At 43.9% G+C, this 27,507-nt stretch overlaps 1 protein-coding gene across 1 annotated transcript in view; it reads left to right on the forward strand.

Annotated features, from left to right (window-relative positions):
- BCAS1 (brain enriched myelin associated protein 1) overlaps nt 1-27,507 on the forward strand; it is a gene marked incomplete at both ends in the record, with an annotated part of 58,865 nt that overhangs the window by 4,661 nt on the left and 26,697 nt on the right. Inside the window, 5 exons of the mRNA XM_084246608.1 lie at nt 948-1,513; nt 18,578-18,733; nt 19,629-19,673; nt 22,237-22,371; nt 26,338-26,514. Of these exons, the coding sequence (XP_084102734.1) occupies nt 948-1,513; nt 18,578-18,733; nt 19,629-19,673; nt 22,237-22,371; nt 26,338-26,514 (1,079 nt within the window). The remainder of the gene's footprint in view (nt 1-947; nt 1,514-18,577; nt 18,734-19,628; nt 19,674-22,236; nt 22,372-26,337; nt 26,515-27,507) is intronic.

Here is a 27,507-nt window from a genome sequence, read left to right on the forward strand (position 1 = left end):
GGTCCGTGCAGGCTCTGGTCTAACTCACCTTCTTTTGCAGACAGCTGCTAGTCCTCCTTCAAAGGGAATCTTTCTGAGCATCACCTTATAAAATCTCCCATTATTCCCAACAATCTAAGTGAATGTAGATAAACAGAACATGCACATGGGGGTGGGATTTCTGCCCTAACCAGACTCTACCCCTTACCAGCTTGCTGGCCAGGCCAGGGAAGATGGACTCACCTCCCTGGTGGTGAGTTTCTCACTTGTGAATACTGAGAACAGCCAACGCCTGACCCATACACAGTCCAGGCACTGTTCCATGTGCTTTTAGAATATCAACTCCTGGATTCGTCATTAAAACTTTTTGAGACTGGTTCTATTTCTTGCCTCATTTTACCAGAAAGTTGAGGCATAGAATTAAGTAGCTCCGATGCAAATAGATAATGTAGCTCAACAGTTCTCCAACGTGTTTTTTGGCCGCCAGGGGACAACTGGTTATGTCGGGGGTCATTTTTGGTTGTCAGAAGTGGAGGATACCCCTGGAATCTAGGGGGTGAGGGCCAGGGGGGCTGCTGGACACCCGAGCATGCACGAGATGGACCCCATAATAAAGAAGGATCTGGCTCCAGCTATTAAGGGGGCCAAGGTGGAAACCCACCCTGAGCTCCAGAGCCTGAGCTCCTCACTCTGCAGACTGCCGGCTGAAAGCACGCCATTCGCTTCTCTAATGTGAGCGCCGCTGGTTTTTCCATTCATCGGCCTTGCTACTTTCATCTCCCACTGCTCACTCCCAGGACCAGGGTCAGGAGACAGCTCGATAGCCAACATCTGCATTGCACGGTCACCACAGAGCCAGAGTCCCAGTTGGCACGACGGTCTTTGTGTATCAAACGTTCGGAGTCCATTATTCACCCTTGAATTTCCTCGCTGGCTTGAATAACCGCTGTTTATGTTTGTGTTTACAGTCGACTTGGGGATAAGCATCCAGCAGGATAATGTGGCCACTTCTTCCTCCGACACAATGGAGCTCAGCGCTGTTGAAGATGCCAACAGAGAGAATCTTGGGAGAGAGGCCAACCCTGAGCCACCAGCTGCTAAATCTCGTTTTTTCTTGACACTCTCTCGGTCTGTACCAGGACGTGCCGGAGACCAAGCCACGGATTCATCCAGGGCGTCAGTGACGCCTGATGTCAGCTCCAATGAAGCTGCGGGGAACAAAGGCTCGAGTGAGAGCCGGGCACTTCCGACAGCAGCTGCAGGCAGGCCCGCCCCGGATAAAACCCCCGGGCAGGCCCCGGCCCCGGACGGAGGATCCTCGGCCACTTGGGGACCTGTACCTCTCTCACCTGAGTCGGGGGGCGCAGCCCCCTCCAAGCCCAAGGACGCCAGCATTTTTGACAAAATCTTCAAACTGGACAAGGGACGGGAAAAGGTACCAAGTGACAGGAGACAGGAAGCAGAGAGCGAAGAGTGTCCAGACCAGGCTGACTGCATCCAGGGACACCCCAGCCACCATGTCCCTGCGGAGGCGGTAAGTCCTTGAGGGGCAAACATTTGGTTCTTGCATGAGCTCTGGGATCTAAGGGGCGCACAGCCATACCTCAGTGGTTCTGAAATCCCCCAGGGGCCCTGATGAGGTATCAAGCCATGGATCCCTCTAGAACAAATAGTGCCTCACAGCCTGATGCCTTCCCAAGGCTCCCGTGGCAGAGGTACCTGTTTGAAGAACAGTAACAGCTGTGCCATCTGCTTTAGCTAAAAGAAAAGAGGAGGTGAGTTACACACGGATCAATTCATTTTTCCATGGATCTAAGATGGAGGGCTTATAAATACAGCTTGTATTTATCATCAGTGACTTCTGGAGGGACAGGCAATAGCAGGATGGCGTTGATGTCTCAAAGACTTCAACAGCCTCCAGGCTCAGGAGCCCAGTTCACATAGCACGTTGGTAAACAATTGTTGGGAAAACATTTCATTTTTTGCCACTAATAGCCTGGATGGATCTTTATCTTTTACCCTAACATTTAAATACTAAAGTTTAAACTCTGGGCAGATTCTTTCATGTACTCATTATTTTCCATCAAGCTGGAGCAATACCTTTGTAAAAGCTAGATCTTTCTTTAAAAGATATCACTTGAAATGGTCGCTTACTTTCCTGAGCAAAGAAAGGCAAGTTCTTTTTGATCTTACAAAGAACACTTGTGTTTAACCTGCAGAGTTTATTTGTAGAGGAGCCAAGCAGAGAACTCCTTGAATGAAGAGAGAAAGAGAAGTTGATGTATTGTATTTTAAGGCACTTGTTTCCTTAGTTAATGGACTTTTAACAGTATTTTTTTCAAAACCAGAGGATAAAATTGAGTGCCTCTAGTTGAGATAAGGAGCAGGAAAATAAAATCAGTGTTTGTCACGTGGCCTGTGTGATGGCTGAGGATGTACTTGATTTGAGGGTCCTAATGGCTGCAATGATGGTGATGCAGTCAGCACTACAGTAGCACGCTGAGCTCTGTCCTAAGCTCTGAGGTGTATTATTTTCCTTATAGAAAATGAGTATCATGTCAATTTGTGATTTTAATGCATCCAGACTGGGGTCAAGAATAATATTTTAAATATTAGACACCAGTGGAAAATTCTAGGCAGGTAAAATTGGGAAAAGATAATAAGTTTCCTGCTATCAGTACTTTTGCTCATTGTGTGAGTTCTGAATCTACGAGCTGATTTTCAAATTTTCTTTCAAATGTCTCAAAAATTGCCTTTCAAATGCCCACTTCCCAAATGCACAGTTGAGGACCAATTGAATAGCTTCCTGTATAATTCACAGTGAATCTTCAGATGCACCACGTGTTACTGAGGTGACATGGCCAGCCACAGGTGAAGAAAGATTCCAGGGATTACCAGGACACTGTCTGGTCCTTTGGGGGTACACTGTCCAGCAAGAGCAGAGGAACAAATCCCCATAGGATTATGCAAGTTGCCAAATGCTCCCCTGGGGAAGACCCAGCGTGGCAAGGATGCCTAGACACCAGGAGAATTAGCCTCACCTGCCCTTGGGACATTCCACCAAGTGTATAACCCTAGAGCTGCATAGTTCCTTGTCTTAGGACTGTAAAATAAGCATCAATATGCATGAATATTTGAGAAGCCCTTTGCTATTTTACTCCAAGTGGGGAGAATCTTGTTCACACTCACCATTGCTTCTGGACTCCTAAGGCCATTCTGAGATGGTGATTTTTTGAATAGGCATGTGTCTCTTTTACGTGGGCTAGCAGAACCCATCCATTGCCTGAGGTAGGAAGAGACTGAGTTACTTATAGGAAGAGAAGGAAGGACTACTATGTCGCCACTGAGGAGAGGTGTCTGGTGACTCAGCCATCTGATCGCCATTCCTGGATGTAGCTAACCTGGCACCCCAGCACCTCAATCCTCTCCTAGTCTGAGAAAATTGATGAGACAATCTAGATCTGTGCTTTCTCCACTCAGCGTCCTTTATCAAAAACCTGAAGGTCAGCGCCCCCACTGGTGTGGCATGATTCCAAAATGAGGTTGGAATCAGAGGGGAGGCTTGTCCGGGGCCACATAGGTGTCTGATAGAGTCCACTGGTGGGTGGTCGTGTAAAGCTATAGAAACCTCTTAGAAGACCCCAACGTGGCAACTTGTCTTCCTTTCTGTATGAGTGAGTTCGAGTCCTTGGATTCATCCCCAAAATCTACATCTATTTTTGTTGTACCACGATTTTCCAGCTGGGGTTGGTAGTAGCAATGGAATTTGAAATATGGCGTCTTCATTCTGCACTGGACACACAAACCCCAGAAAATTTATGAATAGCCATTCATTTCTCCTTCAGCCAGTGAACGCGTAGATATGCAAATATACATATCTGCAAAGTCTTTTTCTCAACAAAAACAGCCTTCTGATTGTGAGTTTCTCATCTGATCCCTGGCTGACAGTCTGTATTTGGGGGTCACATCAGTGGTTCTATATGAGTATTGAGAGAATCCAGCCCCCCGAAAGGAACACAAATCCAACTTCTCAATCAATGCTTTTCTTGGTGGGAACACTGCGTTGTGCATAAATGGAGGTCAATGTATTGATTGAGAGTCTTAGGGTAAATTATGCCCTGGGCTCAGCCATGTCAGCTGTCCCCCCTCTTCCTTCCCACCCCCGCCCCCTCACAGGAGTCTGTCCCCCAGGGAGGCTGCCTTCTCCTTACTGGATTGGAATTCCAACCACAAACCCAAGGGCTGTGAATTGGGAGAAGATGCCCCCATTTCATTCTGAGGGGAAACACACAAATCTCCTGTGTTTTCAGAACGACAATCTTATTTTTGTGCCTTATAAAACTACATTCAGAGCATAGCATAATTAAAACAAGGCCAGAATTCATGAACAAATGAAGCATTTACTACATAGGCCAAAGAAAAGATAAATTATACGCCTGAAAGGTTCCACTGAGCTGTGATTCACACAAACCAAAGTGTTGGCAGGGATGAGATATTTTTTATTTTTCTCTGCCCCCAACAACTGAATCAGAGCTATAAGATATGCATTTAAGAGATTCATTGCCAAAAAATTGGTCAAATAATGAAAGCTTGACCGTTATCAGTTTAAAAAAAAAAACACTAGATTTCTGTGGTCAGTCGGTGCCTCCAGAAGTGTCTTCATGTTGGGGGTTGGTGGAGGTGCTTCAAGTGTTGCCCAGAACAGATTTGTGAGATTTCATTTGCGAGATTTCTTTTTCTTCTACAAGTTAATTAAATTCTGCAATTATTATTTAAAACCACCCACTCTGTGCAAAGCATTTAAAAGCTAAATCATGCCTGGCCCCAGTTCTTCCAAGGCCATGCAAGCTACTAAGAGACATTTATTTATTTTTTTCATTTATGCATACAAGAACTGGGGTGCAGGACAGAGGTGTCAGGGTGAGAGGATTCACCAGAGACAGAGTGGGGAGCACAACAGGCGGATCTACTGAAATCCACCGCTGAGGGGAGCAGCGGGGAGACAGGAGAGGTCTGCTGCGTCATGTGGGTCAGCCTCCTGGCCAGGGATTGAACTCAGGCCACAGTGGTAACAGTACTGAGACTTACCCCCTAGGCCACCAGGGAATCCCTACTAAGAATCATTTTTTAGGGAAGGTTGTCATTGCAAAGCACATTGAGCCTCAAATTCATTCAGGTGACAGATAATAAGAAAAACTCTTAACTTCCTCTTCTCCCCTTCACTCTTGAACTCACTCCTTTCAGGTTTTCATCCTCTATAAAACCTGCTCCTGTCCTCCCTGACCTCTCACTGCAGCTGCCAGCCAGGGGCATCTCAGTTCTCATCCCGCCAGACCTGCAGGTGACCCCAACTCAGCGCCCACCCTTCCCTCAACCTGCGCTGGTCTCTGTCCTGACCTCCTGTGCCCCTGTCTGCAGATGGGAGCTCCCCAGACTCCAGCCCTGGGCCATCTTCTCTAGCTGCACTTACTTCCTTGGAGTGCTCCCCTCCCACCCCAAGGGTTAAATAGAGCCATCTGCTAACAAGTCCCAATTTGATACCTGTAGGCTTCTCCCCCAAAAATCCAGACCTACATATCCAGCTGCCAATTCCGTAAGTCAGCTGGGATTTCTCCATCTCCACGTGAGTCACTGAGCTTGACACTGAGCTCGTCCTTCACACCTGACAGCACAACACAGCAGCCGCCATCCCCTCAGTGAATGGCACCTCTGCCCACCATGTTTACGGTAGAACTGGATTGAAGGGACTGAGGTCTCCAGGGCCTTGTTCTGCATGGTTTAATCTAGGGAATGAAAACACAAGCACTGCGGTCAAGTAGCCTTGGTTTCAGTTCTCTCTCTGTTGCTGACTGTGTGATGTTGGGGGACTTTGCTGAGCCTCAGTTTCCTCATCTGTAAAGTGGGAATAGTTTATTTTAGTATCAAGCACATTTTCATATTATCCCCACTTATGAAAATTAAATAAGACAAGCCACAGAAAGTATCTATCACGAGGTAATGTGTTTTGAAACAAAGGAAATTTAGCTATTATTGGTATCATGGTCTCCTTCCTTATTATGCCACATTTTACTCTTTTTACCCTTCCCTTCCGTAGCCCTCCACCAAAACTCCCAAAGATGGCACAATTGAATCTAATTTGAAAGCTGTCTAAGGAAAGACTTAGGTCCTAACTTGGGTCAAAATGGTGCAGGATTTGTAAAATGATTGTGGAGATAGATTTTAAATGCCTATGTCCACAAGCCCCCATTTCTTGATTTGCCAGGTAAGGGTCTCTGGCTATTTTTCCAACTCATTTTGCATTATTCCCTTAAACTCTTCAGCCACCATCTGCTTCCAAGCATTGTCATCTGCCTGTCTCTCTCTCTCTCTCTCTCTCTCTCTCTCTGTTTATTAAACATCTACTTCCCTATCAAGTGCCAAGTTCCATGAAGCTGATCGGATGCCCCCCTCCTGGGTGGTTCTAGGACATGAATCCCCTTACGCATTTTAGCATGCTATTTTCTAGGTCAAATTTGACAACAAAATCACTCTGAAAGAATCATCTCATGAAACACCAAAATTCACAAGCAAACTCTACATTTTTTACCATTTTACAGGTCCGGAATTCAAGCTTCAGAGACACCAGATCACTTCAAGTTACACAGCTGGAAAAGAATTGTCTATTTCCAAAGCACATTACTGCTCAATGCTGTGTTTTTAACCAATATTTTGAAACTTGTGCAATATGGTCATAACTAGACAAAACAGAATAATATTAATGTGAGAAAGCGCCAGTGGAATATGTTAGTATGTGCAAATTGGAAGCACCAACTTCATCTCAAGTTAAAATTTAAAATAAGAACCACCTACTCCTTCCAATGTCAGGCAGCCAAATGAGTTATAAACTGGATTTTTCTACTTTGTTTTGCTTGCCTGATGTCCACAAGACCATACCATTTCAACATGTCGAGAGAATTAACCTCCCAAAAGATTTTGCCAGGACAGAGGGAAAAGTCATCTCAAATGATGCATGTTTGCGAGTGAGCAACGTTCTCAACTATCACCTTATAATCTTTAGGATTCATTTGAATTTAGTACTAAGAAACATCCAATAAGAAATGTATGCACAGCAGAGGTGTTGGGAGACTGAGTGCCCTGGTTATGAGTTCAGAGTCTACTGCTAATGAGCCAACTGGTAGAGACAAAAATGATAATTATCCCATTTTTAATTGCTCATCCTTCCTACTGGTAGTGGTGTGTCATTCCTACTGTGTAGCATGTCATTCCTACTGTTTCAGCATACCTTATTTGCTTTGATTCCTATAACAACACCGCCAGGTAGATACTTTTATTATTACTTAGCAGATGAGGAAACTGGGGCTCAGAGAGGTTAAGTTTCTTGCCCAAAGCCACACAGCTAAATTAGCCAAGAACCACAATCTGACCCATCAATTGCCAAAACCTGTTATACTTGGTGATTTCAAAACTTTGTGTTTTCATACAAGAGGAACTTACTGTCAGGCTGAGGAGCTATTGTAAGGATAAAAGATGATATAGATAATCCAAAGCAGGGAAGCAAATAAAACAATATACTTCCAAATTGTGAAATAGGTCTAATGGTCTTCCAATATGGTGGAGTTTGAGTGGTACATCATGTAGAGTGTCTTTGGCTACGAGAAAAAAACAACAACAAGCTCCCAGTAGTGACTTATAGAGGAGAATGTACTATTTTTCATGCATTGTGAGAATCCAAAAGTCAGGGGCATTTGGTTAGTTCAACATTGTCACACCCACAGGATGCTTCTGTCTGTCTTCTCCAGCATCCTCCATGCTGTGGTTTGGATCACAGGCTTGGCCTCTCATGGTTTTAAGATGGCGACCGTAATTCCAAGTATATCGTCATAATGTCCCATCAAGCCAAAGAGGAGTTTCCTAAGCTCTAGCTGGTGGCTAAAACAAGTCCCACATCTGTGTCAAAGCAGGCGAGATTGTGCAGTAGATCGCAGGCTCTGCCAAGAAAGATGATTTGCCACAGATAGAAACCAGGTCCATCTCTCTTCCCAACTGTATATCGGGAAATCATCAAGAGAATGAAGCTGGCAGAGACCATTTATGGTCTCCTCCATGGTCATTTATTTGAATCTACTCATGATCTTAGCTTTCTAACTTTGACTGTGACCCATAAAAATAGATTGTACATCTTGACATAACACGACCTACAGATTGTGACACACACTAGTATTTTTTCCTTCTCCTCCTATTTTGTTTGATGTTGACTGAGGGTGGTGTTGACTCACCAAATTATTTTCCTATCCTGTGAATAGTCGCAGTGTGAAGTTTGAAAGAATCTATCCTACCTTCATCACCCTTTGATATGTGGAGACAGTGACCTTGAGGGATGTGACTGCTTGAGGGATGTGACTGTACGTGGTGTGCCCAGAGCCTGGCACCTGTCGGCAGGTGGTGATGTGTGTTAGATGCACCTGTGAGGAATAAAGATGGCACAACCTTGCTCTGACTTTCCAGAGAATGCTAGAATACAGCTGAATGTCATTGTCACCCCTGCTTGACATGACTTTAAAGAGAAAGTGATTTCAAAGAGTATGCATGACTTGCACTATGCAGAATCATATATTAGTATCACTATCTGGTATTTTATGAAGTCATTAACCACATGCCATCGTCTTAACATTGTTGAAATATGAAGCAAATTGTTTTTGACAATGAATTTGCAAAATAATTTTTTAAAAAAATTTTTTATTGCAATAATGGTTCACAACACTGCCTGTGACTTAGGGGCACAGGTTCACACCTCTTCAGATGTCTGTTCCCACCCCAGGCCCTCCACCAAGTCACCCAGCATCCTCTACCATGGGGCCCTCCCCACTTTGCTCCTACCTCCCACCCCACCCCATTCATTCAGCCACAGAGTGAGTTTGGGGTTATCTTTCCTTTTTGGGTTACCCAGTCTGAGTCACTCTTTCCAAGCTTATAATCACAGCTCGAGTGTATGGTGTGTTTACCAGCTCAAGAGAAGTGATTACTAAGCTCATGAGGCCAGAAAGTGGGGGAGCTAGAGTAGCCACACTTAGCCACTACGCCTCTACGTGCAAAAAAGGAAACTCTTAGAACATTCTAGAACATCTTCCAGCTTTAAAATGTCTAAACTTGGTGCTTCCCAAACCAGTGTTTTGTGGAACATCAATCCAATAAGCCAGATGTAGAAATAAGGTTCCTCCACCAAATACTTCTGGAAAATACCTCTTGCTTTGTACTCACTCCTCAGGACTCACGGACACCAGCCTGCTAACGGCTCCTGGACCTCGCAGCAAGCTCGCCAGCTTCACTGTGTTTAACTGAGTGCTTCTCAGACTTAATCATCCATTTAGCTATCAGCCGGCTCGGCTGGACACATCTCCCAAGCAGCTGTTCCAGGAACCGCTGAGCTAGGCATGTAGACTGAGTTGAAAAATGACCTCTGGTGGGATGCGGCAAACCAGCAGAGGTTTTATTTGTCCTAATGGTGTTTTAAATAACATTTTCATTAATTAGTAACATTTTCAGATTGACAGTATTCTAAAGCTATGAGATTTCAATGTCTTTCCCCATTTTGGACATTTCTGAAACATGGGATGTTCTGCCTCCTATTCCCAGATGGGATGTGAGTCGTGAATGCCCCTGGGCATGGGACACTCTCTCTCTGGCCACTAAGGCCCCACCCCTCCTGCTGGGTCCCCAATATGTCGCCCCATGACCTGTCCATCGTGATCACACGTACATTGCTATCTTCTGTAGCAGAGTGAGAGGTTTCCAGTGCCTGCCATTTTACTTGTAGCATTTACCACAATTTGCAACTACTTAGTTGACCCTGTGGCTAATAAACTGCCAATCCATCCAGGAAGTCTACAGTCAGGTAGATTTCATGTAATTTCAGCCATTTTCATGTATTCACTCAACAAACATTTGAGTGCTTACTGCGGATGAAGTAGAGTCTTAGCAAGTATAGACTGGAGAGGAGACTGATATTTAACACTGGGGAAGAGGTAGAATCTGGAGGGAGTTGGGTCTAAGCTAAACATTCAGGGAAAAGGTGACTTTTTTTCTTTTTCTGCACAAGAACAAACAATTCTTAGGAAGTCTGCAGCCTAATTTTGGCAGCATTCAAAGCAGTGTTCTCACTATTGGGACGTGTTTGTTAAACAGATGGCAAACATGTTCTAGGCTATGGGTTATTAGCTTTGTGTTTTGAGTCAGTTTTTTTTAATTGTTGGATATTTTCCTCTAATAAATGTGAAATGCCATTATCAGTCTGGAGCTTGTACGGGTTGGAGGACTCTCCCACAAATCCCTTTTCTCCTATTTGGTTTGAACTGGGAATCATGCCCCACCCACTCTTTGCCCACAGCAAATATGCTTTTCCTTTTTCTATCATACACACACACAGGCTTTATTTAAGAGCATGCCAACTCGTGTGTCCTTAGAAATATCCCCAAAGAAATGACTGCTGCCAAAAAAAAAAAAAAAAGAAGCACGAAAAGAACCTTTTATTGCTTAATTCTTTAGCCACATTTCACTTGCCATTGGAAATCAAGTTGACAAATTCACTTCCCTTCCAGTGGAGGAGTTGCTGAGAGAGAAAATGGGAAGCCCTTATTTATAAGAAGCAAGCGTGAATTGCTTTCTTTGATAGATTTCCTTCTACCCTTCTACCTATGGCTATACCAAACAGCTGGTTTATTTAATCTTATAAATATAACATGTCTGCATCAGCCAACACGGTGGATGGAAAAGGCTCGACCGTGTAAAGACCCTGTGTTAGATTTCTGCCAAGATGTGAGATGTGTTTTTAATATCCTGAAGTTATGACTGTGGAGTATGGAAGCAGGTGATCTTATGGTTGACAATGAAGAGCATCAGGCTGGGTTATTAGTCCGTCCTAGCTTGATTCAATTAGTATATGCAGCTTAAGTGGACCAAGGTGCTTCTCTCTTCCCCCAAAAAGGCAGGAAGGCCGATAGGTGGAGTGCTTTAGATCTGTGTCATGCTGTTTAAATTACCCTTCTTGGAGACACGTCAGAGGCCGATAAAGATCTTGGTTTCATGTATCCATTTTCATGTTTTTGATTGCCTCTGAAGTCTGGTCACTTTTAATCAACAGCCTGGATGGCTAGGAAGCTTGGTTCCCCCGTGGTACCCGAGCAGGACACAGGTGAAAGTCATAAAATACACATGCTTTTGAATGAGCAATTTGGCATCTAGGAATTAACTGAAAAAATGAGCAAGATTTTATTCAAACTGCTTTTTAAAAAGCCAGCATTAAAATAAAAAAAGTCAGCATCGTCTGTAAGAGAAAAGTTGGGAATGATCCAATAGGAAGGATTTCATGCTGGCAGAGAACACCCTCTACTAGGATCGTAAACATGACTGACAGTCGGAGAGCAGGTTTCTAAACTGTGTAAAAGGCTGCCTTCCACAGGTGTCGATGCTCCTCCCAGAGGGTGTGCAATGAAAATGCACAATATGTTAGTAGTTGTTTTTCAGTAATGCGATCATGGGTGCATTTTACATTTTTATTCTTTGTCTTCTATCTTCTCAATTTTATAAAAGGAAAAAGAACAGAGTATTTATTGCCAAGCTAAGTAGAAGAAAATACTGCAATCCAGGCAATTTCCTGATTGCTCCACCAGAGCGCGCTCTGAGGCTGCAGCCAGTGGGCTGCTGGCAACAGCTTCCCTTAGAGGTTGTGTTCACTTACAATAATTCCCAAACCACAGCATCCAGAGCTTGCGTGATTATTCCTTGTTTAGAAAGAACACTGGCTTTTTTAGAAAACGAAGTAAAAAAAAAAAAAACCAGTCGGCTTAGAAAATTTTGAAATTCCACAAAACGTTTTTGGTGGACTGGAGTCTGAGGTTTCCTTCCTGCTTGTTTAGCATTTTTTTTTCCCCCTTAGGCAAATTGGAGGCTAAATCCTATCTTCAAAAGTTAACAAAACCCCATTTTTCTTTCTAAATCTGACCATCGCTCCATGCAGGTGACTGTGCTCTCGAAAGAAGAAAAGTAAAGGCTTAATGGCTGTCTGGAGACCGCTGTTGCCTGGCAAACCATGCCCTCTGAGCTGCTGGGGCATCCAAGTGGGAGGGGAAACAGCTCTCCTTTTCATCCTAGGCAGCACTTGGCTCAAATTTCTAACAGATGGAAAGCAGAGGAGTAATGAGTTTCTGTACCGCTCAATGTTTGTCAGACAAGTTTTCCTGCGTGAACTGTGTCAGGCACTGATTCTTGGTACAGAGCTTCCAGGTGAAACCGGTGATGTCTATCAGTGGGGGAAGATGAGCCGACTTCCTTCTCTTTGGCTGGATCCAGACAAGGCTCCTGGGTCTTGGTTGTCCTGCCTTAACCTACATATTCAGTTTGACTTTGGTGATCTGGCTTAAAGGAGGCTGGCATCCTGTTGACAACTCATAGCAGAAGGAAGATGCCAGGAGTCCCACATGGGTTTTATTACAGACAATCAAATTATAACAAGGCGGCATTATTTTTCATCATGACAAATTGTGATCATTTTACTAGTGTTCCTGCCTGTTGGCCCTTTGAAGCCAACAGAAAGGGAAAATGTCTAAGCATCTTCCCAGCAGATAAAAAACAAAGCTTACACCTTGAACATCTGTTTACTTGAAAGACATTTCCAAGTATTTCCTGGAGAACGTTTGTGCTTCTGTCTAAAATTTCTATTTGATCAGAATGATCTGGAGGCCTGATGAGAATAGCAAAGACATGTTTGTAGTTAAGGGCAAAGAGCATAGTACAAATAACCCAATGTTTAAGGCACGGATAACAGACTGGTGACTTGGGGCAATCTCTTCCCCACTGTGTTTAATTTGTCCCTCTAGATTTTATACAAAATTTGGAATTAGTTGTGCACATTTTGTTTTAATTTTTGATAGGTAATACATTCACCTGGCTCAAAATAAGACATTATAAAATGATATCATTGTCTACCAATGCCACCCCCAACATCACTGTTTGTATCCTCCTAGGGTTTTGGGGGGTAGATCCAAGCAAATACAAGTATAAATTCTAACTCCTCCTTTTTTACACAAAAGGGAATATACTCTGCTCTATTCCATGTTTTTTTGCTTCCAGTTAAAGCTTTTTATATCTATCCAGAGAACACTGCTTTCTTTCTATTCCTCTTTACACTACTATCTGTATAGCTTCCTCGTTTGTAAGAGTTGCATATTATTCCATTGAATGGCTATACCATATTTATTTAACCACAACCCTATTAATGACGTTCAACAGTTTTTGCAAACATTTGCCATTGCCACACTAGAATAAGTACATCTTGTATTTGTTATTCTGCACATGTGCCAAATTTCCTTCTATCAATAGCAAATCAATTCACATACCAGTCCGTGTTGTACCTGCATCGTACCCTAGTTTCCCAACTTAATTTTTACTATCAACATTGTCTGTCTCTCCATTTTATATCTTCCTTAATTCCTTCCACTAGCATTGTGTGGTTTTCAGCATATACCGTACATGATTTGAATTTCATTTTTTATGTAATTGTAAATGCTATTGCATTTCCCAGTTTTATTGATATATAATTGACATATTGTGTAAGTTTAAGGTCCATAACATGATGATTTGATGCACATACATATTGTGAAACGAGGGCCACAGTAGGGTTAGCTAACAGCTCACCTCTGTCAGCTCACATAATTACCGTTTCTTTTTCGTGGAGAGGGCATTTAAGGTTTACTGTCTTAGAAACTTCCAAGGATACAGTATAATATTGTTTACTGTAGTCACCATGGCTGTCCTTAGCTCCACAGAATTTATTCATCTAATAATGGGAGAGAATTTCCTTCTCTCTCATGACATTTTTCTCTGTGCATTCATCTGTAGACACTTGTGTTGTTTCCATATCTCATTGACATCTTTTTAATCTCCTTTGGCTTTATACTTAGGAGTGCCTTACACACCCCTCTACCTCAGCTGAACTGAATAAGCAACCTCCAAACACTCCTGGCCCTGTCTCCACCTCATCCTTTTCTACAAATTTTCTTTTCTTTGAAATTCTTCTACCACCCTTATCCTTCAGTAATGTCGGCCCCATGGGCGAAAGCAAGCACTGCTTTACCCTCAAGCCTTCCCCCAGTCAGCTCCATGTTGGGCACTGTGCTAAGCAACTGACAGGCATTATTTCTCATGAAAATGGACAACAAAATTATGCAGTAGGAATTATTACTCATCCCACATGAGGATGAGGCTACGGCCCTGCTCAGGTCCTTGGTTTGTAAGAAGCAGAGCTGGGAGGTGAACAAAATTACCAGGGGGACAAGAAGCAGGAAGAGATAACTCAGAAAATTCAACTCAGAGAAACAAGCCTGAACCTGACCCAGATAGCAGCACCGGCAGAAAGCACATGAAAGGCACGCGTCTAAATGGCTTCCATATGTTTGAAAAGTTAAGTAGAGACAGAGAAGATGTATTTCAAAACTCAGGCTTCTAACGGTGAAAACTGCAATGTTTAAGGTGAAAAATAGGCTGGGGAAAATGAACCGCAGCGTGGATGATGCAGGAAAAAAAGTTTAAAGACAGCACTATACACTGCAAAAGAAACCAAAAAAATTCATAAAAAGAGGAAAGCCCCATTGTGGAACTGCAAGAACAAGTTGGAGCAGGCTGACATGCCTGTAAACAGCCTGCAAAAAGGAGGGGGAGGGAAGGTGTCTGAAGATGCAATAAGTGCAAATTGATGATGGACTCTCTAGGATCAGCCATTCATTCACTGATAATTATGGAGCTTTTGTTAGGTAAGATATTCCAGGTGCTGGAAAACACAAGGGTAAAACAAACATTCCTCCCTTCTCTGCTTTGTATTCTAGTCAGGGGAGAGAAACAAAAGCAGAATGAATCAGTTACATTTTTTATGCGCTACAGGGTTTCTCCCGGCACTCCTGATATTTGGGGCGGGGAATTCTCTGTCCTGTGCCTTGTAGGATGTTGTAAAGGCAGGACAGGCCACAGTGCAGGTTTTCTGATCCCATGCAGACCGGGTAAAGGAGGAGTCAGAGTCCTCATTGGTTTTGCAGGTTTTTTATTGGGGTTCAGCGGGTACGTGGCAGGCAGGGCTGCTGGCTGGGGGACTGGGAGGCTGGCAGGCCTCCCAGCCCCCAGCAAGTCGTCACTCTATCTGGGCTCTCTAGCGTTCATTCTGCTGCTTCTCGGCTTCTCTTTCGGCTTCGGCTTCGGCTTCTACTGCTGCTCCTGGCGTCCCCGTGACGCCACCCTTAAAAGCACAGTCTTAGCTCAGCTGAATCCCATCTACCTATGCCCACACCCTATTCCAGGTGCCCGCCATCAGGCATGCATTCAGGACAAGGATCCATCATCTATCCTGATGGCGGAAGGGCAGAAAAGCCTGATATTTTCTTTACCCTTCAGATGTTTAGCCGAATCCCAAGTTTTATCATCTATTTGTGGCAACCAAAATATGTCCCCAGTCAGTATCACTTGTCCTGGGGGAGAGAGGAGATTATCCCTGCTTAAGAACCTGTGATGTTAGTTTACAATAGCTAAGCTTTGGAAACAACCCAAATGCCCAAAAATAGATGACGGGATCAAGAAGATGTGGTACATATACACCATGGAATATTACTCAGCATTCAAAAAAGATAAGCACATGCAATTTGCAGCAACATGGATGGTGCTGGAAGGGATCATGCTCAGCGAAATAAGCCAAAAAGAAAAAGAAAAATACCGGATGGTCTCACTCATAGCAGGAATCTAGAAAACTTAAATAAGGGACCAGGAAAATGAATAACTATAAGAAAGTGAAAATCAGAATCAACAAAAACTATGAAACAGAGACACTTTTGGGGGGGTGGGGGGCGGGAGGGGAGGGATTGGGATCAGAAAGGGGGGGTTGCAACTGTATGGGGAATATAAAAATAAAATTTATTATTAAAAAAAAAAAGAACCTGTGATGTTAGAAGTGAAATATGCCAGCAAATGAAAAATGAGGCCATTAGGGGCCATAGGATGCATTGGGTGGGGCGAGAGTTATGGCAATTTAAATAAAATAGGGTGATAAGGAAGGACCTCAATAAAACTGTGACATTTGAAGAAAAGACTGGAAGGGAGTAGGTAGAGTGCTCAGCAGGCAGGAATCAGGTGCAAAGATCCACAGACCCTGTTCAAAAAATAGCAAGAAGGTCACTGGCATTACAGTAGTGTGACCTAGGGGTCAGTACAAGAAAAGGGGCCAGAAACTTTACAGGGATGGAGTGGAAGAGCAGCAGTCGCCAGGGATAAGCAGAATTCTGTCATCACCGGGAGAAAGGAACGCTGGACGGGCAAAAGTAGGTAAAGGTTCCACTTGCCAACTGTGAAACTTCTGAGAAGTGGGGGACACTGTGTAAGTATATTCACTCCTCATGAAGACCTTGGCTTTCCAGAACCTGGATTTCATCTCTGTGACATCAAGTGCTACTGCTTGTCACAGATAGGATGTTTGTGTCCCCTCCAAAATTAATATGTTGAAACCGACCCCCCTCCTAAAGGGTGTTGACAGGGGGACCCTTTAGGAGGTCACGAGGGTGCTGCCCTCAGGAATGTGATTAGAGCACTTAAAGAAGAAAGCCCAGAGCCAGGAGGTGGCCCAGTGGACTGAGCTGAGGTCTTTGGGAGCTTGGGTACTGGATGTGGATGTGGTGGCGTGAAACACTCTGCAGTGGTATGGAGTTGAACCTCTGAATCTTGGGCAGTGTTGTAAACCAACATTACTCCAAAGTAATGCAATAAAGAAAAGATGCTGGAAAGATCATTGGCTCCTTCCATCACGTGAGGTTAGAGTGAGAAGATGGCCGCCTGTGAACCAGGAGGGGGTGCTCACCAGACACCAAATGTGCCCACACCTTAATCTTGGATTTCCCAGGCTTCAGGACTGAGGAATGAATTCCGTTGTGTCCAAGCCACCCAGTCTGTTTGGTTATAGTCACCTGAAGAGACTGAGATGGGCTTATATCTACCCTGGTGTTCAGGCCTAAGGATTTCTAGCACTGAAGATGTTCATTCTGGCCAACCTGGTTAGAATTCCCAGACATGTCCCTCTCATGTCCCCTGTGTGTCCTCAGACAAGTGTTCTGACCTCTCTGAGCTTCATTTCATGTCTGAAAAATGTTTTGTTGTAATACTGGTCTCCGAAAGTTGTTAGGATTAAATGATGAGTTGAGTAGTTTGCGTGTTATACATGCATCATATTTGCCATTGCGTATTATTCTTTTTTTTAAGATTTATTTAATTATGCATATAAGAACTAGGGTACAAGCCAGAGGTGTGGGGGGTGAGAGGACTCACCAGAGTGCGGAACAGAACAGGCAGATTGACCGAAGTATACTGCCGAGGGGAGCAGCAGGGAGACAGGAGAGGTCTGCTGAGCCATGTGGGTAGCTCCCTGGCCGGATATGGAACTCATGCTGCAGTAACTGCGGACAGTTTCATAGGTTGCGTCTTAACCCCTTGCGCCACCAGGGAGTCCCATTGTGTATTATTCTATAATGAATGATGATATATGAAAATTGGTGGCCTTGTTCAGAATTATATTAGCTTAAAAAAGAGCCAGCACTGTGTACATGCTGTGCTGAAAACATAGTCATGCAACTGAATTAAAACATTATTCTGGTTGGGGGAGTCAATCCATATCTGTTTACACTGGGTTTCCAGAAACTGCCAGCCTCAGAAGAGGAAGCATAAAATCAGGGATTCACAATGCAGTGCTCCCAGACAAGGCAGAGGGATAACCGTGGTTTGGCCCGGCTCTTGGGAGTGGAGATAAAGCAGGACTGGTTCAGAATGCATCCAGCCCATCCAGAATACTCCCAGATTCCATCTTACTTGAAAAAACTTGAGTACTTTTTATTTTTTTAAGATTTATTTATTTCTGCATACAAGCACTGGGGTGTAGGCCAGAGGTGCAGGGGGTGAGAGGATTCACCAGAGACAGAGTGGCGATAAGAACAGGTGGATCTACTGAAATACACTGCTGAGGGGAGCAGCAGGTGAGGCAGGAGAGGTCGGCTATGCCCTGTGGGTCAGCCGGGGATCGAACTCATGCTGCAGTGGCTGCCGGTAGCTTCATAGTGCTGAGACTTAACACCTTGAATACTTTTTTAAGATACTAGCATTCACTATGGGGACATCCACAATGGCGGTTGTGGAAAACTCGTGAGAGGTGTCTCTGGAGATCATGAACAAGGCATTAGACTAGGAGACCACAGAGATGGAAAATGTGAGCATCGTATATAGTCTCTTTGCACAATTGGGAGAAAGGGTTTTTGTCTGGAATGCAACGTGCGCTGCTGCTTGTTACCCTCTGACACCAACAATGTTCCTCCAACCAACAGCGAATGCTGAGTATGTTAGAAGGGGGGGGTAGGGGAAGAGTGACTCTCATAAGCTCCTGATTGTTCTATGCACCCGTGGGCAGAAGAAGTATGGCTGGAATTAGGGGGTAAATAAAGAAAGAGAGAAAGAGAGCGAAGCAAAAACATTACTTGGAGAGTTACATTCAACAAGTACAACTGTGAAAACTCTGTTCTGATCCTAGGACATAGTTGACAGGGAGGGCAGAGGAGGACAGGAAATCGCCGCTTTGAGTGACTCTCTTCCTGGGGACCCAGAAGAATTGGAGGCTGTAAAGGAGGATCCCCAGATAACAAACATAACAGAGAATAATCCCATCATGAGCTTCTTTAAAACGCTGGTAAGTCGTTGCCTTCCTTTGCCCTCCATTGTATTGCTCAATAGTTGTATTAATTCTCCAAAGAATGAGTATTGAGTGCTGTTGTGCTGACATCCTGCAGCTGGAACACTGGAGAACATGACAAGGTGGGCTCCATAAGGAAATTGTATTACATGGGATTCCCCATGAGGGAGCCTGGGGTTGAGAACCCGCTAAGGAGAGGCGCCCAAATTGGGACACAAGCTTTGTCATGTGGGTCCCTACCGCCACGCATGTCTAATGGCCATAGGTCATGAAATGACTGATCAATGGCTCCCCTAAGCTGTTGACCCGCTTGGCCACTCCAACAGCAAATAAAAGGGAACTCACTTTCTATCTTGTTACATCTCAATCTGCCATTTTAATTGGAGGCAGGGGCTATGTCTCGCCTGGCTGACTCATGCTAACTCTGCCGGGCAGAGTCCACAGTCTGGCTCAAAGCAGACCCTCATAAAGGGCTGAATGAATGAAGGCATCATTCAGACAGCTCTAGATGTGTTTGGGCTGTTTCCAAAAACCAAGACTGACTTCAAAATGTAAAACAGCAAAAGTCAACAGCACAACCACAAACGCAGACACCAAAGGTCTGTGTGCTTGCTTGGGTCAGGCAGAAATGATGGAAAGGCTGTGGCTTTCTGGGAGACAGTTTTGAATGTGGTCAGGTTCTCTGTGGATGTATAAACCCGGATGCATTTCATTATAAAATATTGATTTAAACTCCTGCATACCTAGTCTGAGGATTTCTACTGAACTCAGGATGTCTCATTACATTCTTTACCTGTATAGTAAACTGAGTCACTCTAAAAATTCCATGTACCTATGACATAAAATCATCCACAAGAGCTATGATTTCTAACATTTTTCTCAAACTTTTCAGGTCTCGCCTAATAAAGCTGAAGCAAAAAAAGATCTGGAAGACCCGGTAGGTGGTTTAAACTATGTTTATGTTTGGGTTTGTATGTAGAGTTGGATTTGGATTTGTTTCTGCTTCTTTGTTGCTGATTTTTAAAATTTTATTTGTGTGTACATCTATCTATATACTCCTATATATTTATCATTTTAATAGTGTATATATTTATGTATATACAATAATATATAATAGTGTATATATTTAATAGGGTATATATTTAGTGTATATATTTATCATTTTAATAGTGCTGTTAGATTGTCCTTAAAATGTTTCATTTATGTTAATGCTATTTTAATGAATATTTTAGTGGGAAGCTTGATATACTTGCCAATCGAAGCTAACTCATGTCACAATAATCAATTTCTTATATAGAGTAAGAACAGAATGCTAATAATTATATATCATCTTAGTCTTTTTAGTTGTGTGTAGAGAGACTTAGAGAAGATAGTAAAAATAATTCACTGGAAATGAGAGAGAGGTGAGACTCAATTTAAAGTGGACCTTAGCTGTTATAGTTTTGGTTTTTTTAAAAAGTGTGGTTTGGGTTTTGTATGGAATTTGAAAAAATTCTATGTCCACGAGAAAGGGAATTGTTTGGTGAATTGAGATGGTCACTACTGGACCCTTGCCAGAGGAAGGAAGGGCGAAGGACTTGGGATGCCCGAGACAGCCAAAGTGTTTCACTGTCATCCTAGAAACTCAGCTGGTTCCTCTTAAAGTAACTTTTGTTTGGAACAACTGCTTCCTAGAGAGGTTTTCCCTTCCCACTTGACAGAACTGATTATCTCTAGAAAACATATGGTTCAGATTTCACGGGAATCATGGGGAAAGTCTAACTTAGTGACAAATAAGTGTCTCGTGTTTTTCTTTCAATCACTGCAAGTGCCAAAGACATTGGGGCCAAATCAAGGCTTTGGCCAGCCCAATACATCTGCTGTTCGTATTTGGAGAGGCCAACGTAGGAGGGAATCTTGGAATTAGTCTTAGGAGAACTTGCAGACACCCCAACCCTGCCATTCCATAGCCAAGTGCTCCTAACCTGTCTGAACCCAAATCTCGACATCTATAAAACTGGGATAAGGAAAATTCTATCTCCCCAGTCCCAGCAGTGACTGCAGATATGACAATGCCCAGAGGTCCCAGAACTCTATTCAAATGTCTGTATCCCGATTTCCATAATTACCGCAAGGGAGATTGAAAAAGATTACCTTTATATTGATTGGTTCCTCTGGAATATTCTTCTTCCATTGGGGAGAAAAAAGCAAAGGGTATATCTTGGTCATTTACAAATGCTTTCCTATAAAATAATTCATTTGCTCCAGGGCAGCTAAGGTCAAGTTCAATGAATGGTTGTTTCCCTTTTGGGCCTGTGTCTTGATTGTTTGAAGTTGCTGAGTCAGCACCATAGGCTCTACAAAGTGGGGGTGGGGGGTGTTGTCTGACTTTCCCAGAGACCAGTTACACCATCTTCAGCAGCTCTGGCACCCAGGCTTTGCCCAACCCAGAATGGGGTCCCAATGCAACCTAGCTAGGTGGTAAAGTTTCACTGTCCTGCTCAGAGTATGGGTCATACCAGTGGAGATGGGCTGTCCCAAACAATCCTCCCACACCCCCAAACACATACACAGACCTCCTCCCAGACAATCCCCGCACCCCACACACCGACCTCCTTCTACAAACTGCATCTCATACTTTGCCTTTTTTACATGTTTTCTACTGAAGCTCTTTGACTCATGCTTTGGAAAAATCTACACCACTTGTCTGTCTTCACATTTGGTCCTGGGGTTTTTTAGCACACTATGTACCCCCGCAAAAATCCTTTGCTGTTTGTAACTTGAGTCAATAATTCTGAATGATTGTAGTTGGCCTATTTCAGTTCTGAGGTCCCCCTAACCCCCCCACACACACACATTACACACTCATCCACACACACTCTCATCCACTCACACACATGCATGTGCCCTTTGGCTTCATGGACTAATTCACACTAGAAACTTCTTTTCCCTGGAAGTCTGCCCATCTAGAAGTCAGTAAAAATTGTTGTGGGCCACAGTGCCTCCCCGAAATTTCTGACATGAAATAAAAGGAGATCAGCTTGAGGATGGAAGCCATCAATGGCAGTATTTGCACTGAGACCAGGATACAAAAATTAATCATTTGTTTTCAGGTATTTTATTCTTTCTCATGGGGTAAAAACATTTAGATACTTGAAACTATCAAGTAGGACTGTGTCTTCTTTCTGATTTGGAACATTTTTTTCCTCTGTTGTGTAGTTAGAGCTTAAACGTCCTCTCACTGAGGACAGAAGATGGAGTTGTGTTCACCCAGCTCATTTACAGAGTGCCTTGTGGTAGACCCATGTGTGTGCGGAATGCACTGCCTACGTAGGCACTGTACCAAAGTGTCTTTGAGGGTTTACGAAAGTAAACATTTGTAAGATCACTTGAGGTTGGGGTTGGGGGGTGATACACCAGAGCTTAATTGTGTAAGGGTCTTAATGCACTGAAAAACAACAGAAAAAAATGGATTTTGTTTAAAGTCAAAGTTCTAAGCTGTGACTGCTATTGGCCAAAAGGCATCCAAAGCAGAAATTGTCTGTGATGGCCAGGTCGGGCAGAAGATGTCTGAGATCCACGCTAAAGGCACCAAGAAAAAGCACCTGGACAGCCCCAGGCTAGGACTCGCCTTTAGGAAATTCTTTAGGCATAAGGTCTGTATCTTGTTAAACTGGCAGTGAAAAGAACCCTGGTCTCCACCCACATCAGCTGGGGATCCCCCAGCTCGGCTTCTATGAAGACAGAGCCTTGGGTGGTGCGGGTCGTTCAGGGGAAGGTTCTGTGAATCAAACGACAGTGACTTTCTTAAGTCTCCATAAATACAAACATCACCCCATTTTCTTCCCAGTGTGGACCAGGGTTCTGAAATTGCTCTTCTAACCCCGTGTTTCCCAAAGGTCAGAGGTATGCCTGCTGCCGTCATCATTTTTGTCTGCTAGAGTATTTATTTGATATTTTTATAATGAAATAGGCTCATTTCCTGAGTAAAGTTGCCTTTAAAATAAGCCTGTATGCCATCATGCATGGGAAGCCAAAATCATGTTTCCTAAAAGGAAGCCAACCTTTCATATGGCTGATAAAAGAAGGTATCACATTCTGGTTACCTCATTTGTGCTAATCCCCTTATCTACTGCACTTTATAGCTTTTTTAAAAGGCAATTGGTCAGCAATTAAAGACAGATCAGCTCCAGGTGGAGATTTTCCCTCCAAAGTTCTTAGATGGATTAAATGAGAGCTGGGAAAGGATTCACTACTTCCCTAGCGGGATGTTATTTAGTATCTCATCTCCTCCCGAGCTAAAATCATCCTTGATGACATCAATGGTTTGCTTCCTACACTTTGGGAAATACTGTTCTAACCTCCAAATGACAATTTTTTGCCTTAACCCATGCCCAGCGTTAACTACGTTTATACTAAACCCACATAAGAGCAGAACAAAACCGTGAATGGGGACAGAGCAAGCTCTAGCCATGTCCCAGGGAAGGAAGAACACAGAGATTCAGTGTGGGGATTTCACCCCAAGAAGATACCAATGTTTGGAGCCATGAATTAAAAGCACCCCTGAACTGGGTCGGTATTCATGGAAATTTGTTTGAAATATCAACCACTCTCCACTACATTGAATGAAATTATTAAAATCCCTTCCAGCTGGAAATTAAAGTCCCAGAACTGTGTATGTAAATGACAGCTCCTCCGTAGAAAGTTCTCGCGACTGAATCTGTGTTTGCATAAACAAAGTACGTTATGAAGCCACGCTTTAATTCTGCACAGGCTTGTTTTGTTCTGTAAAGAGAGAAGGGGGCGGAGTGATACTTATTACAATGGGGAGAGGAAATAAAATCTCCATCCTGCTGTTTGTGGGAGACAGGTGCTAACTGCTAATGAAGTAAGTCATCAATCTCGTACAAAGGAATCGGCTGAATTCCCCCATGGACCGTCTGTGACAGGGGCCTTGGGAGTTTAAAAACTATATGACTTTCCCCCTCAGGTCTGCATTTCATTATGACATTCATGTCATGCGCTGCAAAGTTTCAAATCCCCAGACTCAGTTCCTGCTCACAAGTGGATTCTTAAATTCAATAATCCCTAGAGCTTCCCCAAATGATTAGCCTCAAGTCCTGCCCCTGAGCTGCATTTGGGCGAAGGGTTGATACTGCAATGCAGCACAAGCCTTCCCATTACGCCCTGAGCTGCATTCAGTCTCTTTTTACGTAAAAATAAGGGAACAGTTTCCAAAGGTTCCTAATTCCCCTATTTAGAGGAGCTCGAAGGGGCTCCTTGGCTTTTACCACTGTGCCTAGGACAATTGTTTCCTCTGATTATTCTGTCGTTCAAGGAGATAGAAACATGGCACCATTAAAACCAGCCTGATTTATCAATGGACCTACTCGCATGACTACAGGAAGGGTGATACTCATCCACGACTTCACTGTAACCTAAGACAGGAAAGGAAACATCCACACAGATTCAGGGATAAAACTTGAATTATTATTTTCTTGTTTTGCTGGAAAAAAAATCCAATGGTTACAGATTTGGGTTAACACCAAGATTCATTTTTCTATGTCCCAATTTTCCTTTCTATAAAAAGAATTTTCTTCATTTAAGAAAGTGCAGAAACTTGGAGTTCATCCGTGAATAAGTTTATGGTTACGAGAAGGCTGTTTACGTTCCAGTGCTGCAGCTGGATTCTCTTGGTTTAATCAGAATCAAACTTTTTGCACATCTCCCCCAACATGGGCTGTGACGACATGCTCACAGCTCACACACATGTTCTGGTATGTTTTTTTAGATGCCCACACATGCAGCACTCCCCACCCAGGTTTCCTGGGCAAACCCCCAACCTTCACCCGCCCCCCAGCCCCCACCTCTGCAGGGCAGCTGAAACACTAGCACCTGGCATTGGGGGTCATGAGCTTTGCTACAGGCACTGTGTTCAGCTCTTGCTGCAATAGTCACACCTTGCTCACTCCTCCCGCCCTTGCACACCCAAAGGTGAACACAAGACTGACACTTACCAGGGCAGCAGGTAAGGCCTGTGCTGGGCAGTCTCCTACTCTAGCATGTTAGAATTTGCTGGAGAGGCAGCCAGACAAATTGCTGGTGCCCAGTTCTGTCCAAGTTTCAGATAAACAGCAAGTGATTGTTTTAGTCGATATCAGTATGTCCCAAACAATAGCTGGGATACACTTGTGCAAAACAATTATTCTTTATTGACCTGAAATTCAAATGTAACAGAGCATCCTGTAGTCTCTTAGTTACTTGCTAAATCTGGCAAGAGATTGCTGTTTTCTGAAAAAAAGAAGGAAACCACTAGGTAGAGGACACTTGTCTCTAACTTAATTACGATTCGGAGGTAAACAGCACCACCTGCCTCAGACCACTTGAAACAGGGCAATGCAGAACCTTCTGAGCCCAGCATTCCTGCTCTCGCTCTCCATAAATTGCACAGGTTACTCTAAATCCGGCATTAAGCAATGTTGTGCACTGTCTAGGATCATTCTAGGATCAAGTGTTACTAAAGTAATTACTTTGGTCCTTGATCTCCTGATTCAAACTTAAAATCTGCTCAATAAACGACTCCTGTTAGTATCAAGGGACTCAGCCTCGGGGTTATCAAGGAGTCAGATTCTTGCATCAAGGAGTCAGATTCTTGTCATTTGCAGATGCCCATTGGAGGGGCAGCGTGCTGTGTGGAAGGATGTTAGGAGCACTTGACAGATGTCAGAAATCCAGATGTGCGGTCAGGCCAGGCCACTCGTTGTGTAGCTCATGCCCTCCGTTTCTTCATCTGTGAAAATCCTGGCATTGGAGGGAATGGTTCAATCCAGCTAATTTACACTTACTTTATACGTAGGTCAGTGACCCCCAAAGTGGGCCATGGGAGGAAAGATTTCTATTTAACTTAGGTTTATGTTGACCCCTCTTTTATTTCAAATTTGGGTCAGTAAAATCATACCTGTTTATAATATAAACAAAACATGCATGTAGTGGAGGTGCGTGTAACTGTTTTGTCTGATGAGCCACGATGAAAGCAAGTGAAGATCGACAATCCAGAAGCAAACTAACATTCTTTTTTTTTTTAAAGAAAAAGATTTATTTATTTATGCATGCAAGAGCTGGGGGATTGGCCAGAGGTGTAGGGCGGGATAAGACAGAGCAGGGAGCAGAACAGGTGGATCCACAGAAATCCACTGCTGAGGGGATCAGCAGGGAGACAGGAGAGGTCTGATGTGCCATGTGGGTAGCTCCCTGTCCGGGGATCGAACTCCTGCCGCAGTAGCTGCAGACAGCTTCATAGTGCTGAGACTTAACCCCTGTGCCACCAGGGAGGCTGCAAACTAACATTCTAACAGCAAAGTGCCTCTTCCCGTCACCTGGACTGTTGAGTTACTCCCATGAGCAGGACAAACAATGGTTCTATATACTTGTTCCCAAAGGAAAAGATCTTGGCTTTTCCCAAGACTTTAACACAAATCCATATTCATATTAAAGTATTTGGAAACTACAAAAAGATGTAAAGAAAATGAGCATATATATAATCCCAGCCCACGTTTATTTAAAAAAAAGGCATTTTCATGTTTGCAATCTTGAGATGATTTTGAAATGTCTTAATTTTATAGGGTGCTGAAAAGCCACCCGCCACTGCAGCGGACCTCAAGTCAGACAACGTCAACTTTGCCCCCCAGGATACTCAAGCAGCTGCCAGGAACCCTGCAGCCACTGAAATAGCAAAGGACGCTGCCAAGGAAAAGGGTGCTGCCACCCCTCTGCCACTGACCAAAATGTTTTGGAAAAAGGTAAGCGCTCTTTTTGGGGATTTGAGGGGCATTTGGGATGAAGATGACTTGAGAAATGCTTTCTTCGCGGCCAATTGAGATTCTCGGCAGTGTATAAAAATTTTCTTCTTCTGCAAAATGACTCAACTAGCCATTGCACTAAAGACTTGTGACCTACTCCGGGGAGGGATGAAATGCCTCTCGTGACAGAAACAGGTTTCGTGGGAAAGGAAAGGAAATGAACAAGTGGAATTTTTCATTCTTGGAATTATTCCCGCTTATGAGAGGGTTGTGGTATTTCTCTCACGGTTTCCTTTCTCTCTGAAATGGAGTCTTGCCGTGGCTTCTTCCTGGCTCCTCTGAGTGCTCTCAGCTGGGTGCTGTCTCGGCCCCAGCCAGGGGGAGTCAGACATTATGAAGTTCTGGGTCTCACCCTCCTTTGGGAAAGCCTGGGTGTCCTCCAGGTCCCCACCTCCCCAGTGACAGGGACATTCACACACTGTCTGATCGTGTCCCCCATAATGAGGGTGTCCCACGAGGACGTGGTCGGTGGGGTTGAGTAATTCTGAGAGCTATTCCTTGATCACCGCTGAGCAACCCCAGCTGCCCCACATGTTCCGAGCTATTGTCTGTTTTAAATGAGGCCAAGAGATGAGCGAGAAGTCAGGGCGAGGAGGTGGGGTGTGATTCACAGAGCTGGAAAAATCCAACTTCATAATGTCATGGAACATCCAGTTGGCACCCGAGGAAGGCAGGCGTCAGCTCAGATGCTGCTCTGCTCTTCGTGTCGCTCTCTTCTCCAGAAGCTGACTGGCTTTCTGAAATTCTTTCCTGTTGTACAGAAACTTTCCTTCTAGATTCTGCCCAGAATGTAGTGACACTTAATGAAAACTTTGGATGATGTCATTTGTCATTCTATTCTAGTCCTCCCTGCCTACCAGCATGTTCTCTGCAGTATAATGTAGGGAACAATTTCAAAGTTAGTTACATTCAGGTACTGGTGACAAGGTGGGT

Source organism: Talpa europaea (assembly GCF_964194135.1).
Source record: "Talpa europaea genome assembly, chromosome: 11".
Lineage (NCBI taxonomy): Eukaryota > Metazoa > Chordata > Mammalia > Eulipotyphla > Talpidae > Talpa > Talpa europaea.